Source organism: Opisthocomus hoazin, chromosome 28 (assembly GCF_030867145.1).
Source record: "Opisthocomus hoazin isolate bOpiHoa1 chromosome 28, bOpiHoa1.hap1, whole genome shotgun sequence".
NCBI lineage: Eukaryota > Metazoa > Chordata > Aves > Opisthocomiformes > Opisthocomidae > Opisthocomus > Opisthocomus hoazin.
This window is the reverse complement of record NC_134441.1, coordinates 8,968,437-8,990,786: the sequence shown is the minus strand read 5'-3', so window position 1 is coordinate 8,990,786 and position 22,350 is coordinate 8,968,437. Positions and strand designations below refer to the sequence as shown.

The following is a 22,350-nucleotide window of genomic DNA, read 5'->3' as shown; positions in this document are numbered from 1 at the left end:
CCTAGTCCAGTTTTCGTTTGTGGTTTATTGCAACAACTCCTCCTCTCCGGGGAACGGGGTTAATATCCCATTTAGGTCACGAGTAATCTGAATTTGGCAGCTTTGAATAGGTCTCAGGGCCCTGGGGTGGGGGAGGCTTCATCACGAAGCTACCACATTCTTCCGACCGGTGGAACAACGGGGCTGACAAGCCCATGGGGGAAGGGGGGGTGGAATTACACAGCGAGCCAGAAAGAAAAAAAATAGTGATTCCCATGTACAAAAGCCCATCGTCATTCACATCTCCCCGTGCCCTCAGCCCGGCAGCTGGCAGCTAACCGCGGGACCTCGAATTCCTTCCGCGTACGGGGCTGCCAGGGACGGCGCTGAGGAACACCAGGGGTACTGGGCCGACAGCTTTCCTCCCGCCCGCACATTTGGACAGGCAAGGGCAGTTGTGGCTTCCCCACCGCCGCCACCACGCACTTGGCCCCTCTCACACCCAGAACCTACCCGCGTGCCGCAGCAGCGCCGGTGCCCGCTTCACGCCTGTCCGCAAGAAGCGTGCTCAGGCAGTTCTCCCAGGAAAACTGAGGTTGGAAGGGAAAAAAATACAAAAGTAACAAAGAGCTTAAACCAAGCGTTTTATTGGGACACACTTACCTGTGGACAGCTGGAGCTGTCTTAACATCGTCAGCAATAAAACCAGACCCGTACCGCAGGCCGGGGGAACACGCGGCGCCTGGAGACGGACGGCTTCCCCTCCCATGCCGTGTTCCTCGCCCCGCACAGCCCTGGCGGCACGGCATGCTTCTCGCCTCGTGAGGCTCTGTCCCCTCGTTTTCTAGCAGTGACAAACCAAATCACAAACCCTTCGCCCTCCACTCAGTGCTTTCCCCGGTGCAGCTGGCCGGAGTGCCGTGGGGTGGGCAGCCCAGCCAGCTGCAGCTCTGCAGCAGGGGCTTCCGAGGGGCTCTGGCCGTACACATGGCACAAGGGACCCCCAACAGCTCCGTGCAGCACCCCCAGCAGACGATCGCTGCTCCCCTCGCATGGGGGCAAGCACCTGCCCGTGGGCCCCCCACGCTGCTGCACCCTGTCCCCCCACCCCAGTGGGGATGGCGTTCAACACCCCCCAGCAATCGTTACCCAAATTACACAATGCCAACAGACAGCCTGGAAAAGCAACTGGGATTTCCTTCTTTATTTAAAAACACGGAGGGGAAAGGGCGTTCCATCTCCTGCAGCCAGCATTTACAGGCGAGGGGTGGGAGGCGGGTAACCGACACCACGGAGTCACGGAGCATCGCCCGCGCGAGGCACCCCGGCCCTAAGAGCACTTGAGACCCACAGCCAGCACTCGCAGAAACACCTGAAACCGCTGGGGAGCTTTCACAGAAAAGAGCAAACCCGTCTCTCGCACCACTCTCCCCACATAAGATGCCTGGAGCCTGCACGCATCCCTGGAACAGCGGGGAACCCCACCGCACACACTTCGCTTTCAAGGGGAGCGGCCACGGGGCGACGCGTTCATCCCCACGCAGGAGAGCCGGGAGGCAAACACATGGCGCAGGGGAGACCAGTCTGCTTTAGAACAACACTGCAAAGCTCCACATGCCTGGTCCTTGGGGATGGCAGGGAAATTCCTCCCCGCAACCACCTGCATCACGGGCGCGTCTGGAGCTCGTTCCCCTCCGACGTTCGGCCTTCTGGCGGGTGCGGGGAGGGTGGGAATGAGAAACAGGAATGTTGCAATAGCGCTGGAGCCACTGGTAGTTTCTCCTCCTGGATGATTAACCCTAATTGTGCAACAAGCTTCTGCTTTACCATCCCAGGCCCGAGGAAACTTGGCAATTACCAAGCAGCAGAAACACTCGGTACTCCGTGGTTTTGAAGCCCTGCAGAAAGTAACCATCGCCCCTCTGCATCTGGTGTTCTCCAGAGGCGAGGTCAGAGCGCTGTCACCAAGTGCTGTGACTCTACGATTGATAGGCTTACCAAATCAGTAAAACATTTTTGAAACACCAGGTTATGAGCCAAACAGCAAGTCAGCCTAAAAAAAAAATATAATTTCAAACACTAGTGCAAATAAAGCAAAAAGGAGAAGAAAAAGGAACAGCATAAGCCAGGTTTCTACAATTAAATAACACATATTAACACTCACCCTGTACCGTTTCCATAGTTTCGGTGTTCTCCAGCACCTCCACATCCCCCGCTGAGCCACCCTTACCCCTGAATTCGGGTGCCCCATCACACCCCCGCCCCAGTCCCGCACCAAGGGACCTTCAGCTGTGCCTGCCCCGGCACCGCGCAGCTGGAGGAGCGGCCCCTCTGACACTGCAGGGATCGATGCAGGAAGACACAATTTTAATCTTGTTAAGACCTCACCAATTTTAGGCTAATCAAGGCCTCGGAGCTCAACTGATAAAGCTCTGCTCAGTCCCAGGCTGAGCCCGAGCTAGGCTGAAGCACAGCTGCCGAGCAGCTGCAGACCTGGAAAGGGCAGGGACAAACCAGATTTTTTGCTCCCGAGGAGCACGTTAAGCTGATTTTGCAGAGCAGAGAGCACGTAATGCCAAAAAGATAAGAGAAAGGGAAGAAAAAGAGGAAAGGTAACTAGCCCACAGTAAAGGGAAGCCTTGGTACCTCCAGGCCACTCCACGTGCTGCCACGCTCGCAATGCGGCTCCCGCTCCGGCCACCCGGATTTATCGGCTGGCACGCAGCCGAGATGGCAGAGGCCACGCTGGTGTCCGACGCGGGACACGGCAGCGCAGCTGGGACACGGCAGGCGCATTTCGGATCCCTGTGCCCGTCGGCACGGCCCAGGCCCCTCCGCAGCCATGCCTGGAGCCTGCTCCCTTCAGCTTAATGCGACTCCAGGCTAAAGCTTTCCTACCCAAGCACCGCAGCCAACGCTGCTCGCTCTGCCACGCTGGGTCTGGGTAAGCCAGGCCTGAACGACAGCCCTCAGACCCAGGCAGAAGCAGCACCTACAGCAGGGTGGGCTGGCTGCCGCTCTCACGCCATCACCCCAACACAGCCTGCCCTCGCTCGGAACCCAGACCACGCACGCATCTTGCGGCGAAGACAGCAGACCACCCCACTGCCTAGGGCATACCCGAGTCTTCTGCAGGCTGTTTGTCACAGCTCCTACAGGAGCTGACTGGGTTCTGTGCACAACGAGTTCACACTGCATCGAGAACATCGGCTCGTGCTCGTTTCGAGGCAGGCAGCAGGCGAGTTGGCCGGACAAGTCTTCCCAGTTTCACTCACACGCTCGGCTTTCGTTGCTTTATGCTAAAAGCACTTCACCACCCGGGCACGGCTTTCTGGTGCCCAGACATACGCAGCGCAGAACCGACACCGTAGCTGGGACCCTCCCGTGCCGGGAGCCCCGCCGCCCCGGCTGCCTGCCCAGGTCTGCGCTCGGGAAGTGGCAGTGAGCCCTTCGGAGGGGCTGCGCGGGGAGCCGGCCAGTGCCGGGGTCCAACGGTGGCCATGGGTGTAAAGAGACGTCATGACAAGCCCAGGGATCTGTCGATACGTCACTAGTCAGGCAGCGTAACGAGCTGGTCTCCTGGGAAACAGCCGTCAAAGCGCGCAGGGGCAGCACGTTCCTCAGGCAGGCAGCTGCGGGCTGGCGTCTCCCTGGCGCTGCCCGGGGAAGGCTGAGCAGCAGGAAAGGGGAGAAAAATGTTTCTCTGAGCACAAGAATGGCCACACTCCCCTCCACGCCTCCGAGACCTCCTGCCGCTGCCTCCAGGCTTGGTTTTTGGGGGAAATCACGCAGTTGCAGAAGAGGCAGCCCCCTCGTCCGGGCTGTGCTGGGTCCGGCGCTTCCCGCTCTGCGTAGCGAGCGATGGCAGCTCCCGGAGCGCGGAGCCACGCGGGGAAAGGCAGGAGCAGGCAGGGCCCCGCTCCCCGGCAGAGCTGGGTGCCGGGACACGGGGCGGCCGGGTCCTGTGCTGGTGCCAGGGCAGAGCTCGGTCCGGGGCGCGGAGAGCAGCCACCCCACGCGGACCCCGGCAGCGGGGAGGCAGCCCGCAGAGCTGGGGGTGGCTCGGCGCCCACTCACACATCGGAGGTCCGGATGCTTTCATCGTCCAGGTCGAAGGCGAACGGCTTCTCCTTGAGATGCTGCGGCTCCGACTTGTGCCGCACGCGCATGCCCGGCACGGCTCCAGCGTCGTGCTCGGCGAAGGCCGCCATGAAGAGCGAGTCTCTCAGCGACGCGGGCACCTCCTCCAGCGCCGGCTGCTTCCCCTCGGCCGGCGGCACCGGCGTCCAGGGCTGCCAGGAGGAGGTGGAGGGGGCTCTGCAGAGCGCTCTCCTCTCCTCCGCCTGCCGCTGCTGGGAGGGGGCCGAGGGGCCCCCGGGCCTGCCCATGGACGTGGATCTCACGAAGGACATTTCCTGCAAGGACAGACACGGCTGGGGTCCGGTGTTCGCGTGTGCAACCGCTGCCAGCAACCTGCAGAACCCTGGGGACCGGGACCGGGCCCTTTACACGCTCTACAGAAAGCGAAGAAAACCCCAAGCGAAGTCAAAGTCTGAATTAAATGGCCCTTCGCCGTCGGCCAGGCTCTCGCTCGTGCCTCGGAGCAGAGCAGGGTTCATGCAGGCTCAGTTCGACGACTGAACCTCACTTCTCAATCTTTTTCAAGGAAACTTTTCCCGTGACTGGCAAACAGACCCAGAGCGGGCAGGGATCTCGCCCTGGAAACGGGCTAACCAAGCACTTACACAATCTACTAAACAAATACCTGGTACGTTGGCACGACCTTCATTTGATGCTAAATATGAAGCAGCAAGGACGTGACCTACCCTCGGGCGGGTTTTCAGGGCCTGGACTGCGGCTGCGATGGCTCGGATCCAGCTGTGCATCTCCTCGGGGCTGTCAGCCTGCGAAACGCACCACGAGCCCTGGTGAGACCTCGCTGCCGCAAGCCCCCAGCGCAGCCCGAGCTGACCCCGCCGCAGCGACGCACGCACACGCAGACGGACGGGTCCCATGGTTCCCAGTAGATTTGCTATTAATTTACACTTTCTTAAAAATCACTGCACCGCCCCATCCTCCCCCGCAGAAGGGGAGCTACTCTCCAGACACCGCATTTTTATAACAGGAATAGATAAAGAATTTAAGGAAAAATGAAGCTGCCGGGGTGTGACCAGCCGTGCCCCTGCAGCGGCAGAGCCCCGGGGTCTGCGCCCTGCCACGAGCCTGCCTGGGCAGCAGGGTCGGGGCTTTCGCCCGTGCGCGTGGGCACGAGCACCCACGGCATGGCACGGCACGGCGCGCTGGCTGCTCCGGGGGCTCGCAAGCACCAAGGGCTGTCGCCAATGCCAAGAGCACCACGCACAGCATCTCCCACCCGCTGCTGCCCAGCCCAGCCGCAGCGGGGAGACCAACTGCATCCCCCTGCCCGGGGCAGGGAGGGCTGCCCAAATCTGCGGCGCCGGGGAGGTGCAGACAGCCCCGCGCCCGCGCAATGCTCATCGGATCGCCCTGTGCTTTTGTCTCTGCTTGTTCCTGCTCCCACAAATAGCCGCTATTATAAATAAGCCCACGGGGAGAAGTGAAACCGCGCGGCAGTTCTCCCTCGCTGCCCGTGCCCGGCGCCGGGAGAAGCTGCCGCAGACTCCTCCGCCCGTGTTCGCTGGCCGCGAGGCTGCTGGGGAACAGCCCGTTTCCATGAGCCGTCGAGAGCTGAAGTTACTGCCCAGAAAAGCAAACCGGCCTCGGCTGCCTCACCTGGATGTAGAAGGTCCTGGAGCCCGTTATGATCTCAAAGAGGTTGTCCCGCATCAGGAGGTCACTAGAAACAGCGAGAAAGAGACGGTCACTACCCAGCAGTCATCATGGATGGAAAAATTCCATGTTTACCCTCATCTCTAGTGTGTGCTGGGGAAAAACATACTCAAGGCAACCCTTGGATCTCACTGGGACTTTGAGAAGACAACTCCAGCTCCCCAGAGACCTTCAGCTACAAACACTCCAGCTTCTGCTGCCTGCAGGCAACCGCCCACCCCCAACCTGAATTCATCTGATCTACAGTTCATTTTAAACGTGAACTACTACTTATTAAAAATAAACAATTCAAAGATATATCAATAAATCATATTTGTACTCTAGCTAAAGAGGTTTGTTTTCTTAATTAATTTTTCATTGCAAATCTTCAAGTTACTTTGGTTTTATCAACGTTAGCTGCAATAAATTGTTCCCAAGACACTGTGTAGCCACTTGTGCTAGCGTAAGGAAAAGGCCTATACACGGCTTTGGGCTGCTCCACAAACACCTTTGCTCCTCTGCCACCTGACGCTATTTACTGCGCAGGGCCTCGTACTCCTCAATCCGCGGAGACAGGAGAGCTGAGGGAGCACGCCCGCCCCGCAGAGCTGGCTGTCAGCACCAGGACAGTATCCTGCATCCAGCCACACTCCCTGACCCGCTCATGGAGCGGAAGGGGAAGAAATTTCTTAAAAGCAAAACAAAGCGGCGATGTTCAGGTTATGGGACTGAAACAAAAGCGAGCGGCAGCCCAGCTCAGCCCGGCTCCAGCTCACAGCAGCAGCCGCTGTTCGGGGCCCTCTGTGCTCCCCGAAGGAGGGAGCCGAGTTTCCCTCCTGCCTTCCTCCGGTCCCGCTCCTCGGGAGCTGCTTCCCCACCAGCACCCGGAGCAGCCGGAGCTCCTGTCCGCTGCTCCGGCCCCAGCACCACGCGGGGCTACGGCAGGGAAACGCGGACCAGAGCATTACCCAGACTTGACCAGGCACTCGTGGGTCTTGCAGACGTCCCGCAGGAGAATCGAACGCAAGGGCTCCTTGTCCTGCAGAGACAGAGGGGACAACGCTGGGCTCGGCTGGTCCCTGGGGCTGCCAGCGCTGGGATGTGCCTCCCGCCGAGCCCCCGCGCTGGCACGGCCGCGGCCCAGACCTGCGCCGGGGAGCAGCCGGTCCCAGGCAAGGGCTGCTCACCTGCTCACACTTGTAGTAACTGATGGAAAATTCATCCAGAACGAAGTACCGCCGCTTCCAGCTCTTCCTCTGGAAGAGAGAGCAGGAAACCGCTCAGTGCTGGGCTCCGGCGCTCTCCCCACGCTGTCATGGTCCAGCACCCAGAGCACCCCTGGAGCATCCCGGACCCACAGGGCAGCGGCCAGCCCCAGCTGCCCCACTGCCCGCGGCACGGGGGTCCCTGGCACTCACCACGTTCCCCTGCTTCACGCAGTAGCCGCTCTTGAGGACGGGGGGCCCGGCGGGCAGCTTGGCGGCCGAGGTGGGGATGTAGCTCTGCGAGCGCCGCAGGAGCGGGTGGGCGGCCACGTCGCTGCCCTCCCCTCCGTCCCCGCCGTTCTGCAACCGGAGAGCACAGAGTTACGGGGGAGCAGGGGGAGAGCAGGGAGAGGGATTCCCTGCCGGAAGGCAGGACACCTGAGCTGGAGGGAGAAGCAGCCCGAAGCAAGCCCCGAGAACAGCACTGCGTGTCAAGTGCCAACTGCAACGCCTGGACACGAGCAGGGGAATGAACCAGCGTCGAGAGCTGACTTCTCTCATTGCATGAAGCTTTCCAGATGGCTGCCCGAGTACTATGCACCCTTTTGGCACCCACGTGCTAAAAAACAACGCTAAGAAACTGGAAAGGCTACAGAAAAGCAATTGGAGTGCTGAGGAAAACCCCTTGCAGCAGGGGAGCTGAAGGACCTCATCTGCCTGGCTTCCGCAACACCAGAGGTGACTGGGCTGCACCGCAGACCTTCCCGGGCGACAGGCGAGGCCCGAGGAGCCCTCTCGTCTGGCAGAGGGAGGCAGAACAAAAACCGCCAGCTGGAAGCTGGAGCCAGACAAACCCAAGCCAGAAAGCAGCGATGCTTTCCAGCCGGAGCAGGCAATATATCATGGGAACGAACTACTCGGAAAAGCTGCGAAGTCTCCGCTCTGCATTTTCACGGCCAAATTCTCCCGAAAGAAACTGCAATGTTTGGAGTTCAGGTAGAAAAATCCCCCTTCCCCTGACCCCAGGCTGTCTCTCCCCACGCGCAATGCTTGCTGCTGTGAGCAGGGATGGGCTGCGCACGTGGCCGTGCGCCCAGCACCCATCCCTGGCTCACCCCGAGCACCTCCCAGCGCACCCCAGGGGCCGCACCCCCTCCCGCCGCAGCGTCACCCCCTCTCCCCGCGCCGCCCCGTCCCCGGCAGCACCCTCCCTTCCCCCTTGGCACCGCAGAGGATGGCTGAGGTGAAACATCTGCGCTCATCTCCTTCCCCCGTCCCTCCAACCCCTTCCTCCAGCTCCGCGCTGAGGTTTGAGAATTGCCATGGCAGCCGGGGTGGCTCTCGCTGCCGCCAGCCTTATATGGCACCCGCGCCGCTGCGACTGCCGGTGCGGTTAACCAGCGACCTGCCCGCGCTGCTCCTTCCAGCACCTTCGAGAGGCTGCTCTGGTTCACCAGGACAGAGGCCGTCGGCCATCTGGCTGGCCCCGGGCTGCTGCCCAGCACCTCGGGAGAGCAGCGGAGCAGGGCCCCAGCCCTGCGCAGAGGAAACCACCGGCTCCCCTGGGCCGGGCTGCGCCGAGCGTTACAGACGGACGTGTCCACAACAGCGACGGGGATGCTGCTGCAGCTGGGAGCGTTAGGCCCAGGGGCCGGGGCCACGCTGCCGGCTGGGCTGGGGGTGCAGCCGGAGCGTGGGGGTCCCCGCTGGGGTCCCCGAGTAGCTGCAGGGCAGCGCCAGCCGGCCGGGGCACAGCCAGGAAACCACGGACGCGCCCAGGAAGCTGCAGCGGAGGAATAGCCATTTCACACGGGGCAAGCAGCAAGAGAGCGGAAAACAGTCCGGCGGCCGGCGCACCACCTCTGAAACCCCCCCAGTGAAAGCAAGGAATCGGGCGAGGGCTGCGGAGGGAGCTGGCGGCTCTCTGGAGCGGTGGCAGGGGAGGAGAGGGAGGCAGGCTCAGAGTCGGGAGGAAAGAGCAGCTTCAACTCCCTGAAACAGCAAAGAAAGAGCTCACAGGGCTGGCGGCTGCCGCTGGTCCGCAAGCAGGCAGCCATGCCGCCGGCCGCACGGCACGCGGGGCAGCGGGGAGGGGGCACAGCCTGCCCTGCCCTTCCCCACCCCACGCACGGCGCCGAGGGTCCGGCAGCACCGGGACCGGATGGCCGGCAGCCCGGGTGATCCCGCGTGCCCCCGCACCCCGCACACCTCCGCTCCCCGGGAAGCGTTAAAAGCGCCCGCCAGCAAAACACCGCTGCAGCGACCTGTCTCTCTGCTCTGTTTTCAGCGCGGCCACCGACGAGAGCTGAAGCGAGACCCAGCGCCAGAGCAGACGCCGAGGGCCACGTGCCGAGGGACGGGGTGCACGGCTGCGGCACACGGTGCCGGCCTTGGCACGGGTCAGCCCCTTCGGCTGCTCCGGGGGGAGCAGCAACGGGGGGCCCGGGCACCCCGATGGGGGATTTGGACCCAGGACGGGCGGGTGGATGGTGCGGGATGGCCGGAAGGCAAGCGGAATCGTACCCTCCTCCTCCTCACGCCCCCTCATCTCATCACGCTTCAGAGCGAGACAAAGCAGAGGTGCTGCCGGCTGCGAAGCGCAGCTATTTATACCCCCCGAGTGGGAAGGGTTTGCAGGCACCGAGCTGGTTTCCAGAAATGAAAGCGCAAACCAGCCTCCCCGACAGCCCAAACCAGCAAAGGGCTGGACCTCCCCGGACCCCCGCCCCGGGCCAGGGGACCCCCGGCCACAAGTCCTGCTGCTGACACGGGGTTAGGGAGCGCCGGAGCCCATCGCCGCTGCGCGTTCACAGCATCGCTCGGCGCTGCGGGGCACAGCGGGGTGCTGCAGGAACACCAGCACCCCGACACTCGCCTTCCCCGTGCCCTCCTTCCTAAAGCAGAAACCTGAGCAGCGTGTGGACCACGCGACCTGCCGACGCAGCCACCCCCGCCGCGCTCGGCTCCGACGGCGGCACAGCCGCGCTGGCAGGGCAGCAGCAGCCAGACACCAGCCCCAGCGGCAGGGACCTCCCAAAGCCCGGCTCCCGCGCCGAAGGGCCCCCGGCAGCGAGGTGTGGGGACATCAAAGCGGGGTGTGGTGGGAATGCCCTCGCCCAGCTACGCATGGAGAAAGCTGCCACCTTTTCTGCTCATCCCAATTAGGAGCTGCTCTTAAAACACGGGGAACAGACAGAGCAAAGCGGGGTGCTGACGTCGCAGGGATTTTACCCCTGGGATCTGGGTCGGTGCACGGATCCTGCCAGCTCACCTGGTTGATGGAGATGGGCGTGTGGACCACCACCCCCCCGATGATCTCGGTTTTGTAGGCCACCTGGGGCTTCCTCTCCTGGGCCTGGGGCAGCACTGGGGGCTTCGCGATCTCCGTGGCTGGTGGGACGCTGCCGCCCTTCGGCACCTACGGGAGAAGGAAAGGGGTGAAGGGCACAGGCACGACCGTGCTGGGCAGCCCCACGCCTGCACCAGGCACCTTCGTCTCCATCCTCCCAGCCTAACGCAGCAGCGTCCCTTTCAAAAAATAATAAACGAACAAGGCACCCCAATTAAGGAGGGTGTGGGCCCCACCCAGGCAGTTTTCAGGAGGTGCTGAGATGGGAGATGAGAGGTGGTGAATAATTAAGCATCACCTCACAGGAGCCTGCGACTCGCCTCTGCGGCCCGATGCCTTTGTGGGACACTTGCTCCTTTAATTGTCCCCGCTCTACTTACAGCTAGAGCTGAATGACGAGTTTTCATCTGCCTAACGAGGCTGAGCTGCACCGCAGCAGTCGGCCGGGCACTATTTCACACGCTGAACGCCCGCGCGTCCTGCGTCAACGCCCGGCCGGGCAGAGGCTGCGCCGTGGGGACCCGGCTCGCAGCGCCGGCATCCTCCCTCCCCCCTCCCAGCTCCCTCCCTCGGACAGCAAGGCACGTTTCCAAGTTTTCCTTCCCAAGTCTGCACTTCCACTTCTCTAATGCCATTCACCGGGGTCTCGGGCCCCAACCCACCCTCCTGCGTCCCTCCCGACGGCGCAGGGAGCGACGCGCGGTCCTCTCCGAGCAGCCGCACCGCGCGTCGGCTGCGGGCTGGGCAGCGCAGGGCTCGCGGCCGCTCGGAGGTCCCCCGAGGCTGGACTCACGTCCAGGCTGAAGCCTGGCGGGGCAGAGGTCTGTGCTCCGACCTCACAAACCCGCGGGCAGGAGAGGAGCACGGGCCAGGAGCGCTGCGCCAGGACGAGATCCCGGTGACCCCACGGCCACGCCGCCTGTGCGGAGCTCCGGACCCAGGCAAGCACGAGGCGGGAGCACGGCGAGGCTGGGACGCCGGCACGGGACGCCCGGCCGGAGGAAACGGTTTCACAAGGCAGACACAGCGACGTTGCAGGCGCGGGCAGAGGGAAGGAGCTGCTTCTCTGCAGGCAGCGTGCACGGGGGAAGGAGCCGCTCGGCAGCCTCACCCCAGCCTCCTCTTGCAGAGCTGAGCAGAGTCCCTCGCCACGGCCACACCAGCCCACCACACACCTACAGAGACAGCGTGCAGGGTGAGGAAACGCAGGAACCGATTTGCCAAGAGCAGAGGAGAAGTCTCTGTGAGAAGCGGAAGCTGAACCTGGATCTCTGCGCCAGAAGCAACCCCCGAACCGCTGCCTGTCCTTCCTGTGCCCCCGCAGCGGGTGGCTCGGCCGGCGGCAGCGGGCACTGAACACACACTGCATGTAGGTGTGCTTGGTGGGATGCACCCCGCCCCCCGAGCCCGGCAGAGCCCGAGCAGATGGAGACCCTCGAAGGCCAGAGGCTGGTCAGGGTCCAAACCCCACCGAAAGCTGGAACATCTCCCCATGCCCCTCCATGCCTCTCCACCCACGCCAAGGCGATGAAGCCGCTGCAACTTGGAGCACCTGAAGGAAATCAAGGGGCAAAGGGAGACCTAGGGGAAGGTGCGGAGTGGGGTGAGGGATAGGGAAATCACCGTGGTTTGCTGCAGAAGCAGAAGACGCATCCCTTCCTACCGTTGCACCGGCTCCCGCCTCAGCCAGCCGGCAGATCAGCGACACGGGCTGCCTGCGCGCCGTCACCCTGGAGGGACACCCAGGCCAGCGTCGCTGGCAGCGCTGGTTACCACCCCTGCCCAGTCTGCGGTGGGTTTTTTGCAGCTGGTACAACCTGAACCCATAGAAGCGAAGGTACAAGCCAGAGCCCGCGCAGTCAGCTTGGTGGCTTCAGGCGCAGAGGTTGGCACATTTAATGTATTTGCAGATAAAAAAAGAAAATACAAGCCAAGTCTGGTCTTGCAGAGGAGTTTCCCACAGGGACTAGAACAGAGCACTCCAGTGATTTTAAACAAAGAAATCAAAGAAAAAAGCTATTTGATAGGCCCTATTCCTAAACCGTTCGTCATGATTTTTCCTTCTATTTAGTTTACAAACCACAAACAACACGCACCCGCGCACGATCCAGCAAAGCCCTGCTAGCATGGAACACTGGCAACACTGCCAATGCCAGGGACAGAGACACCCGCAGTGCCCCCGACCCTTTCACGGGGACCCCCCATCCATCCCGGGGCCGGGAAGCAGCCGCCCTGCGAGCCCCTAACCCGGCAGCCCCAGCGCTGCCCAGCGAGCCCCAACGCAGCGCAAGCAGCCGGTGCTCCTGCTCGCGCCGCACGAGCGAGGGAGCAGACAGCAGCCCTCATCGCCAGGAGCACCGGGCAGCCGAGGGACGCCGCGAGGGCTGGGTCAGCGGCCATCAGTTTACGGTTAGATGAACACACCAGTAAATGAGAGGAGATGGCGGGCACAACCCGCCCCGCGATGCCCTGCAGTGCACGGCATTCCTACGCCTCGTCACAAGCCCCAGCGTTCCACGAAGAACAAAAATTGAGTAAACTGAAGCACAAGAAAGACGCCCTTTGACTGCTGCTGCGAGGAGTCGGTTAGGGGCATCCCAGCCCGCAGGAGCGACAGGCGGGACACGGCCCCGAAGCAGGCGGGGATGGGGATGGTGCCCGCAGGACCTCCCCAGGGTGCAGCCGCCGTGGCCCCAGCAGCTGGGCCGGGAGGGCAAAGGTGCACGAGCAACGAGCAGCAAAGCAAATCCGACCCGGGATCCCCGGGGATGGCGGAGGGAACACCCCCCGCCTGAAGCCAGACCCCAGGGACGGGTCACCACGCAGCTCCAGCCTTGCAAAGGGACACGGTGCAGACACCCAGCTCCGCACGCTAAAAGGCTGCGCCGCCGGCACGTCCTCCTCTGCTCGCAGCACCTATCCCTCGGATCCAAACCCGCCCGGCCCCGTGCGCTGGCAGAACCGCACGCCGTCCCCGGGGTGTCTGTGCACGGGCTCTGCTCTCGCGGGGCCGCCCGGGGGACTGGGACACGCTGCCCTGGGAACAAGGGGCTTTCGGGAGCTGCAGCTCCCTATCGCAGCCGCTGCAGCCAGCAGCGGAACGAGGCGTGCGTCGAAAGCAGAGCTGGCTCCAGGAGCCACCAGCCGAGCGCTGCGCTTCCCCGTGCAGCCTCGGCACCAACCCACAAGCAAGGCTGGCAAGCCTGGCATGGACCTGGCCCGGGGCTGGGGACAGCCCGGCCACCACCACGGCTGCTCCTCGGGTGGGACCGGGGAGGCAGCGGAGGAGCAGAGCACAGCAAGGAGGAAAAGCACAGCTCCTCCGGGCGCTCATCGAGGGGCCCAAGGCAGGACGCAGCAACACCAGAGACGAGCATCACGCCACCCACCGTGATCTTACTGGCCCGGTTCAGCGCCTCCACCCAGTCCTGCAGGTCCTTCTGATCGCTGGCTTGCAAGAAATAGCGCTGAGATAAAGCATTGATAACTGTCAAAGGAGGGAACACAAAGAAGAGTTAGGGAACCCCATTCAGTGCTTTGCGTTATTAAAATAAATCAAACAATAAAAGAACAAGACAACATCTCCCACCTCCCAGCCCCAGAGCCATTTCCAGATATCGGTCTCGTAACCTCTCACATGGAAAAGCGGCCGAGGGGCGCGGATGGGGGGCCCGGGCAGTGGGGTGCATCCCCACACCGGAGCGTCGGGAGGGCAGGGCTGAGCCAGGCTTAAGCCAAGGCTGTGGCACGGCCCAAACTAGGACTTGCAGTGCTGAAGCCAGCGCCTTGCACAGGGGTTTGAGGGCCCCTGGGACCTCCTGTGCTCCGCACTTGGGTTTTACCCCTCACCCGAAACGCTGGTGCAGACCCCGGCGCGGGGATGTGCCGTGCGCTCGGGTCTTTGTCTGGGCTACACCCCTTGTACCAAAGCACCGCAAAGGCAACGCCGTTCCCTTGGCACAAGCACGTGCTTGTGCTGCCATTTCTGCCGCTTCAAACCCGCGTTCGTGGTGCACACACGAGGCGTTGCTGCAGCCTGGGTCGAGCTGAGGCCATCGAGGGGGGGGAGCTGGGTACAGAACACCCCTTCCTTCCACCAAGAGCAGCTCATGCTGGCGTTAAACAGGAAAAAGAACCTGTACTGCACAGCACAGCGCAGCACAACGGGACACACGGGAAGGATGCAGGTCCCACGCGCTCACTCACCAAAGCAGAACGGGGTTTTCGGCTTCTGCTTCGGGGTGGCAATGCTAACCTGCCACAGAGAAAAGGAAAGACAAAATTAGAGATGCTGGCATATGCTACTGGCACGCACAAGAGCTGGAAGTATCCACCCACACAGGCACGGCGGAGGGCAAGCTGGTGCTCCCCGGCTCCCACCCAGCCCACGCTCCCTGTGCACCCGAGCCCCCGCCCCGCGCCGACGCTGCAGCGCGTGCAGAGCAGCGTGCGCCCGGCTGCCGGCACACCGCAGGCTGCAGCCCCATCCCGCTGCGCCCAGCAGCCACCCCGGCGAGAGCGGAGGCATCGCCTGCCCTTCCCCAGCCCCGCGGCAGCGCGGTGAGCCCCGGCACAGCCACAGGCACCGGGCAGCACAGCCACGCACGGCGCGAGCCCCGCGGCCGCGGCGCAGCTGCCCCAGCTCTGGGGAAGCGGCCTGTGTCGGGCGCAACGCAGACCACGCGCGGCAACGGGCGCGCAGTCCCCGGGGAAGGTCAGCGCGGAGACGGGGCTTTCATCCGCCGCTGTCCCCCCCAGCGCTGGCTGCACTGCAAAGCAACGAGCGGAAAGCTTTCAAAGGCCTCGAAAACGCGCGTTTCTGCTGGGCTAACACAGTCGCTCTTGTCAGCAATTAAGAAAATTGAAGGAAAATAGCAGTGGTTTCTCCCTAAAGAGTAGGAATCGTTTATATAAGGATAATATTCCCCGGGGCTCCAGGCACAGCATTCATGGAGTATTTATTCTGACAGGCTTCCTCCTTTGGAGCCAGTCTATAATGCTTTAAATATGTTTTCTCAAGCAAACCTCCATTTTTCTGGCATATTTACAGTTGGTAGTTACAGCCGCTGGCATAACCCAGTCCTGCAGTTTGTGACCAAATGCTGTCCTACAGCAATTTTCATTCAGACTAAAACATGTATAATTTATAAGTGAGGCTCTTTCTGAAATGGGGAAGGCTCAGCCTCCCGGCATTGCTTCATCTGTGCTTAATTTATAAATCATGATTCAGCAGGAACAGAGAGATCTGTCCAATTCTCCATCCGGCTCCAGGACGGAGCTGAGCCCGGCCAGCCGCGAGCTCCCCAGGGGCAGCTCCGCTTTCCACGGCCGTGCTCGCAGCCATGGCCCCACGCGTGCCAGTCCCCAGCCCTGCGATGGCTGTCATTTATTGCACTGTTTTCGCCTTCCCGTGGAAGCCGGGTAATGCCATCAAGACACACAAGAGACTGAGCCTCAGTTCCTCTTCCTCCCACACCCCGACCACCAGCTCATCCCGTGCTGGTCCGTGGCGAAGGCGAACACCGGTCCCAGCGCCGGGATCGGCCGTGCCGCAGGGATGCTCCCCCCGTCCCGCAGACCCGCTCAGGCTCCCATCCAGGGAGGACGACACGGGCTGGGCGGGACCTTGCTGCCGGGATGAGCCATCCCTCTCCCGGGAAGGCTGCACGGATCAGGGGACAACAGGGAGCCTTCATCTTCCCTCCGCCCCACCCCGACATTACCTTGGAGATATAGGTCAGCTGCAGCGATCCGACAGCACCCGCACCGATAGCCAGGTTCTGCAAAACGAGCAGTGGGAGTTTAATGACAGGGAGAACGCAGAAGAGGCGAGTCAGGCTGTCACTTAGTGTCACTGGGGTCAGGCAGCAAAGCACCAGCCGCGCTGCCGGCCTCGGCCGCTTCCCTTCTCCGTGCACCTGGTTCACCTCACACCCTGCACGCAGCTGGGACCGGCCACGCTGTGCTGCACCCGAGCACCGTGCCCTCCCCGACCCCCCTCCGAGCCGCCTGTCCAGCTCACGGCCCCGTGCAGCGCCCGGCTCCCGCCTCGCACGGTCCCCGGGGCAGGAGTTCGGCAAACACCGGCCAGGAGGCTGCGGGCGGGCGGCCGGGCGCTTCCTCTTCCCCTTTGAACACAGCAGTGAAGAATCTGCTGCGAGATGCTCTTCAGGAAGGCAGGTGCCTGCCCAGCCTACAAGCCAGGCTCGAGCACCGTGGGGTTTCCAGGAGGGTCTTCCTAGAGCTCGGCTTTGGCTCTCGCTCTTTTGAGCTCGACTGCAAGTGCTGGGGCAGCTCCCAGAGACATTGGGCATGACATGCACAAACTCTGTCTCTCCCCCACCGCCCAGCTCCCGGTCCAAGCGCTTTTGCTGCCTGATGCTACTTCCAAGATAAGTACTTCCAGGATAACCCCTCGTCCTTGTTGTTATCACTGTCTCTGTGCTAAGGCACAGGGGAGATGCAACATCTCGCACTGGCACAGCATTTCTGCAGGCTCCTCCAGGGTATCGGTGGTCCCCGTGGCGTAAGCTGCTCTGGGGTGGCCCGGGAAGCCACAGAAGCTGCAGCGGGGCTGCTCTGATGGAGCTTGGTTGTGGCCCCACTCAGCCATGGCACACACGGACAGACAGCCGACACAGCAGACAGCATCGTCCTTCGGGGACTGGAGATGCCGGCAGCAGGGCCGCGCAGGACACACCGCACGCCTGGCGACCAGCGTCCACGGACGTGCCCAGCACGGAGCCGGGAGCAGCGCGGGAGCCTACCTGGGGGTTGTCCATGTACCACAGGAGGCAGTTGGCCTGGGTGTCCAGGATGAAATACCTCCGCAGAAACCTGCCGCAGGTCTCATTTTCCTCAATGTCCAGGAACCCGCAGATACGGTTCTGCCGATCCACGTACGGCATGCCGGGCTCCTTCTCGCATCACCCTGCAGAGGAGGGACAGGCAGGGAGAGGTGGGTGCTCTGCTCCCGCAGCCCCAGCTCTCCGGGGAGCTGCTCCTGCACCCACAGCCATCTGCACCCATCAATGCCAGACATGCTGGGGTGCCAGCACAGCTGCTCAGTCCCCATCTGAGGTCACACAAGGGAGAGGGAAGGGACAAGCTGCAATGGGATGACCCAAACGAGCATGTTAGCTGCCTCCCCTTGCTGAAAAAATGAGGCGCTGCACACCTCCGTGACAATAATGGGTGCCAGCTTGCCGGCCCCGGGTGCAGGGTGGGTCAGACCAGCGAGCAGGACCAAGGCAGCTCAGCGAGGAACTGCACGGCGTCGGCAGCCTGGGAACTGCAGACGGACCCAGCCACCGCACGCTGCCGAGCAAACGCTCGCCAGCCCGGCCCCGAGACTGCTCACGGCACAGGGCTGCACCACGGCCACGGCACGTCCCGGGCAGCGACGGACCGATGCCGAGTGCCAGCCCTGGGCCCCAGACTGCCCCTGTGACAGCGGCGGTCGCGTCCATTGAGCTGCCCTCCGGAGAGCTCAGCAGTGTGGGCAGCCCCGTGCCACAGCCCGGCTCACCGGGAGAGGACAACGCAGCTGCAGAGAGTTTGGCGTGAGGCACCAGGTCCCTGGGAACCGTAACAAAAAATAATCCCGAAGCAGACTGCGCGCTAGAGAGAGCCCGAGCACACTCCCAGGAAATGGAAAACAATCTGCAACTCCAGCAGAAAATCTGTGCAGCCAGGACGCCAAGTCAGCAGGGAAAACAACGACCCATCGCTGCGGGGCCAAGCCGTGTCACCAGGTCTGCCAGGGGTGCGGACCCCCCGGTGCTGCCCCCCGGCCGGGCGAGCCAGGAGCCGTCCCCGAGCCCACCTCGGCTGGGGCAGCTGCAGAGGAGCGGAGCTGGGCTCAACGCCAGCGTCCCAGGCCGCCGCAGCGCAAACCCTCTTGCAGAAGCAGGGAGAAACGCGGTGCCGAGCCTGCCGCAACACGGGCACGACGGCGGGGCAGCCAGCCCGGGGAGCCCGGCCGCCGCGGGGCCCGTAGGCGGCTTTGCTGGTGTCCCCCGTGGGCACCGGACGCCCGAGCATCGCCCTCCATCACCTCGCAGGAGCAGCGGCTGTCCGAGTCGCAGAGCGGGTGCACGTTGCCACCATCTTCACCCGCCCTGCGCGGCAGAGCTGGCTGCAGGGCCACGGCGAGGGCAGCCCCCCGGCACCCCTGCAGCAGACCGGGTCGCGCACCGTCACTTCCAGCCCCGCGCCGGCAGCGAACGCGGCACCACGAGCCGCGGGCGGGCTGGGCACGTCCCCCTGCCCGGGCAGAGCCCCTCGCCACGGCTCGTGGTGGGCGGGCAGGGATGGAGGCAGCGGTTACCCGAAGGATGCGAGCTGAACCTGCTGCGGTTTGTCCGGCAGAAGAGGGACGACTCGTGCAGGTGCCAGAAGCGGCGGCAGCACAAATAAAAGATCTCATGCAGAAAAGGAGGAAATACTATTTTTGAGCTGAATAGCTGCAGTGGAGCGGGGCCCCGAGAGGCAAGTGTTGTGCAAGAGCTGCGGTGCAGCTGCAAAGGTAGAGGTGGCAGAAAACAAGTCAACCTGTCGCCAGGATCTCGGAGCTCATCGCCAGCGTTTCAGAGATGGGTAGCGGGGGTTTGCTCAGAGGGAAATCAGACTGCTTCAGTAGCAGAGGTCGTTTTAAAAGGACACGTTTGCCCTGATGTAAGGGTTACGTGGGCACTTCACATTTTACTGCTTTTTTGTGGGGTTATTTTTGTGGGCGGGGGGAAGCACACTCTCTGTGATTCCCAAGTGCCTTCAACCGTACCAACACGCTCGGACCAGGCCTCCTCAGTGATCTCTTTCTCCCGCTGCCAAGCACAGTCCAGAGATTTCTGCTTATGGGGGGGAAGAGAAGGAGCCGAGGTGTGCTGCAGGCAGCCCAGGGACAAGCCCCCAGCCCCTCAGGGCTGCGGTGCCGGACCCACGGGACAGCCCCTGGGACTCCCTCTATTCTCCCCTGCCACCCTTCATTAACACGGGCTCGGCTGAAAGCCCACAAACCAGCTCAGCTCTTCTGCGTGAGCTGACCTCGGATTGCACTTGGATCTGCAAAAATCTCTGGGCAGAGGAGACTGCAACTGCTCCAAACGGTGCCGTGCAGACGCGCTCCTCCTCAGCGGCGAGCGAGCTGCGACGCGCCCCGTCCCCTCCGCGGGGTCCGTCCCAGCCCTGCAGCTCGGGCTGCCCAGCACCAGGCTCCCTGGCCCCGCACGCCCCACCGCCAGCACCGCGCGAGCCCCCTGGCCCCTCGCAGCCACGGAGAGCTGCACTTCTCCACAGGAAAAGGATAAAAGTAGCATCTCCGGTTCCACCAGCACGTGGGTATTTGGTCCCGCTGCTCAGGAACTCCGGGAGGGCCAGAAAACCTCAGTTTGCACTAACGTTTACTATTTATACAGCACTTGGTAAACTCCAAGCCATAAATATTTCTGTGTGAGATCCAAACTTGTGTTTGCTGTAGAGAGAACAGAAGGCTGAACCTGAAGGGGAGAATAAGAGGGATCTCACAGAAAATCAGCATCATCTAAAAGTGCGGATGAGTCCCTGAAGGCCTCACAGCGAGGAGTAATCCAGCTTCAGAGGACATCCTTTGTGGAAACCTGACGGACATCACGCTGGCACTGGGCACGGGAAGCTATGATTTATGGACAACACCCCTGCCCGATTCATGGAGGCTAATCCGCAGTCCAACAACTTGAGCTCCCCGAGCATCACTGAATCAGGCCCTCCGGATCTCGTCACCAGATCCCCTTTACAAATTTACGCCATTTCGCAGTGAAGCACATCGGAGGCTGCCAGGACTCTTCCCCACCACTGAAGCAATGCCCTTCTCAGCTTTTTCAGTCGTGATATCCCACCGAAAACAACAACAGTTTTCTGGCTCAGTTAATGAGACGACAGGAGCAATTAGGCTACAGAAGAAGGTTTACAGGAAAAACACCCTCTCACCCGCCTGCCGAGACACAGGTCAGCGCTTCCCAGGAGGACGCAGACAGTGCAGGGCACCCTGCAAACAGCACCCAAGCCCTCGCTGCGGTCACTACTGCCTCAAAGGCCTCGTGTGCAGCCGCACAGCCAGACTTTCCGGGAAGCACGCTGGGACGCCAGCGCTTCGCCGCACCCCCACGGCCGCCCGTGCCCTGCTCTGTCCTGCTCCCGGCTCTCCCCACACAGCTGCAGCCACGGGAGCGCAGCCCACAGAAACCCGCAGCAGACGAAGCCCGGGCAGCGGGAGACCCCACACCCAGAGCATCGCGGCAGCGCTGGCTGGAGCCATCTCCTCGGCACCTCGCTCCCCAGCACGGCCATGGCACCTGCGGGCAGCCATGGCGTCCTCCTCCTCTTCTCTCACGCCTGCCTGCAGGAGCTGCCCCGCTGCGGCGCGGGGCACGGGCAGCCACCCCCGTCCCACGAGGGCTCCGGGCTGCGACGCTCGCGGCCCCCACGCAGCCCCGCGACGGCCCCGGCCACGCGGGCGAGGGCTGCGAGCCGCAGCGGTTGCAGCACGACTTCCTTTTACCTGGTCCGGCAAAGGAGTCTCCAGAGCTGCCCTGCCAGCGTCTCCCCGGCGGCCGAGCCCCGCGACGGGCGGTGCGGGCCGAGCCCCGCGACGGGCGGTGCGGGCCGAGCCCGGCAGCCGCCTCCTGCTAACCCAGACGCTTCCCTTCGTGAAATAACTCACCTGCTGAAGGGCAGGCTGGGAGCGGCCAGGACGCGTTTCTTCACCTCCCCACGGAAAAACTCTCGGGGGAACGCACTCCGCGGGGCTGCGGACCCCCAGCCCTCCGCGCACATCTGCTAGCAACCCCCCGACCCAAAGCCGCGAGCAGCGCCTGCAGCACCCCCGCACCTCCCCCGGGACCCCGCTTCCACCCCCCGCCGCCCCCCGCACCCTTCCCGCCGGCCGAGGCTCGGGTGCTCCCGGCCCCGTCCCCGCACCGGCCCCGCCGCGGCCGCTCCCCCCGGGCCGGACCCCGCAGCCACGCAGGCACCGCTTCCCCATCTCGCGCCCGGCCCGGGGAAGCCCCTTCTCGGGGAAGAGGGGTCCTGCCGGGCAGCCCCCGCGGGTGGGCAGCGAGGGGTCCCCCGGCCCGCCCCGCGCTGGGGGGGGCTGCCCGGGTGCGGGACGGCGGCTCCGCGGACACGCGTGACCCCGGGCACTCACCCCGCGGCGTCCCTGGGCTGCGCATGGCCGGCGGAGGGGGCGGGGGGCTGCGGGCGGGGGGCTGCGGGGCGCCCGCCGAGCGCGGAGGAGCGGAGGGAGGGGAGGGGAGGGCCGCGCCGAGGGGGTGTGCCCCTGCCTCCGCTTTTTTCCGGGTTAATTACGTCTCCCATTAGCAAACCCGGCCCCGGATGTGAGTGCGGGGCGCCGGGAGGCTGCGTGGGGCGGAGGGGGGGTCCCCGTGGGGCGGGGGGGTCCGTGTCCGCCCCCCCGCACCTGCAGCGGTCCGCGCCGTCGGGTCGCGGTCCCGCCCGGTGCCGAGCTTTGCGCCCTGGCCGGGGGTCGGGGAGCTCCTCCGGGAGCCCCCACCCTGCCCCGGGCTCGGGCCCTTCCCGGCCAGGCCCCCCCGAACCCCCCAGACGGCTGCTCAGGGAAGCAACGTCCCCCAAAGGGCTCCTGCCCTGGCACCGGGCGGCGGAGAGCGGGGCCCGCGGGGACGGCCGGACCCCCGCCGCGGCCAGCTGCCTCCCCGAGACCCGCGACCCTGCCGGGGCCAGAGCCGGAGCGCGGCTCGCTTGGATGCGGGTTCACGCCCGAGGAGCCCTCGCGGGTGGGCACGCCTCAGCGGCCCCGCCGGCAGCTCGCCCTCCCGTTGCCACCAAGTCCCACGGCTTCCAAACCGCGCAGGGCATCGTCACCGCCCCACGAGGCCTCTCCCCACGCCCGCGGCCTTGCCCTGGCGCGTGGTGCCCAACGCCGCAGCGCGTCAGCGGACCCCGGCCAGCGGGCGCGAGCAGCAAGGGGCTCGCGGGCTGCCTGGTCACCCAGAAAACCTCACGGCTGCGTCC

The 22,350-nt window shown here is 63.7% G+C and overlaps 1 protein-coding gene across 3 annotated transcripts; it reads right to left on the bottom strand.

Moving 5' to 3' along the window:
• Positions 1–1,173: 1,173 nt before the first annotated feature.
• PLEKHA2 (pleckstrin homology domain containing A2) lies at positions 1,174–21,687 on the bottom strand. Of its 3 annotated transcripts, XR_012766323.1 has the most exons (13): positions 21,506–21,687; positions 17,091–17,254; positions 16,047–16,103; positions 14,530–14,578; positions 13,713–13,810; positions 10,246–10,392; positions 7,188–7,334; positions 6,957–7,025; positions 6,738–6,808; positions 5,734–5,797; positions 4,806–4,883; positions 3,100–4,394; positions 1,174–2,032 (listed from the first exon to the last, which is right to left on the bottom strand). XR_012766323.1 is itself a non-coding variant. In XM_075444668.1 (12 exons), exons 2-12 carry the CDS (start codon positions 17,229–17,231, stop codon positions 4,053–4,055), a joined length of 1,263 nt encoding a protein of 420 aa, XP_075300783.1. In that variant the 5' UTR covers positions 17,232–17,254; positions 21,506–21,687; the 3' UTR covers positions 1,174–4,052. The 3 variants fall into 3 exon arrangements, 2 of the variants coding, with proteins under 2 accessions (XP_075300783.1, XP_075300784.1); XM_075444668.1 differs by having other exon boundaries at positions 1,174–4,394; XM_075444669.1 differs by lacking the exon at positions 21,506–21,687 and adding an exon at positions 18,380–18,440 and having other exon boundaries at positions 1,174–4,394.
• Between the last annotated feature and the right edge of the window lie 663 nt (positions 21,688–22,350).

Coding starts and splice junctions, on each gene's coding strand:
- PLEKHA2 (XM_075444668.1), bottom strand. CDS start 17,231: ATGCCGTACGTGGATCGGCAGAACCGTATCTGCGGGTTCCTGGACATT. Junction 6,809..6,956: donor GTTACTACAAGTGTGAGCAG/GTGAGCAGCCCT, acceptor CTGTCTCTGCAG/GACAAGGAGCCCTTGCGTTC. Junction 4,395..4,805: donor CCCTGAAAACCCGCCCGAGG/GTAGGTCACGTC, acceptor CTGTCCTTGCAG/GAAATGTCCTTCGTGAGATC.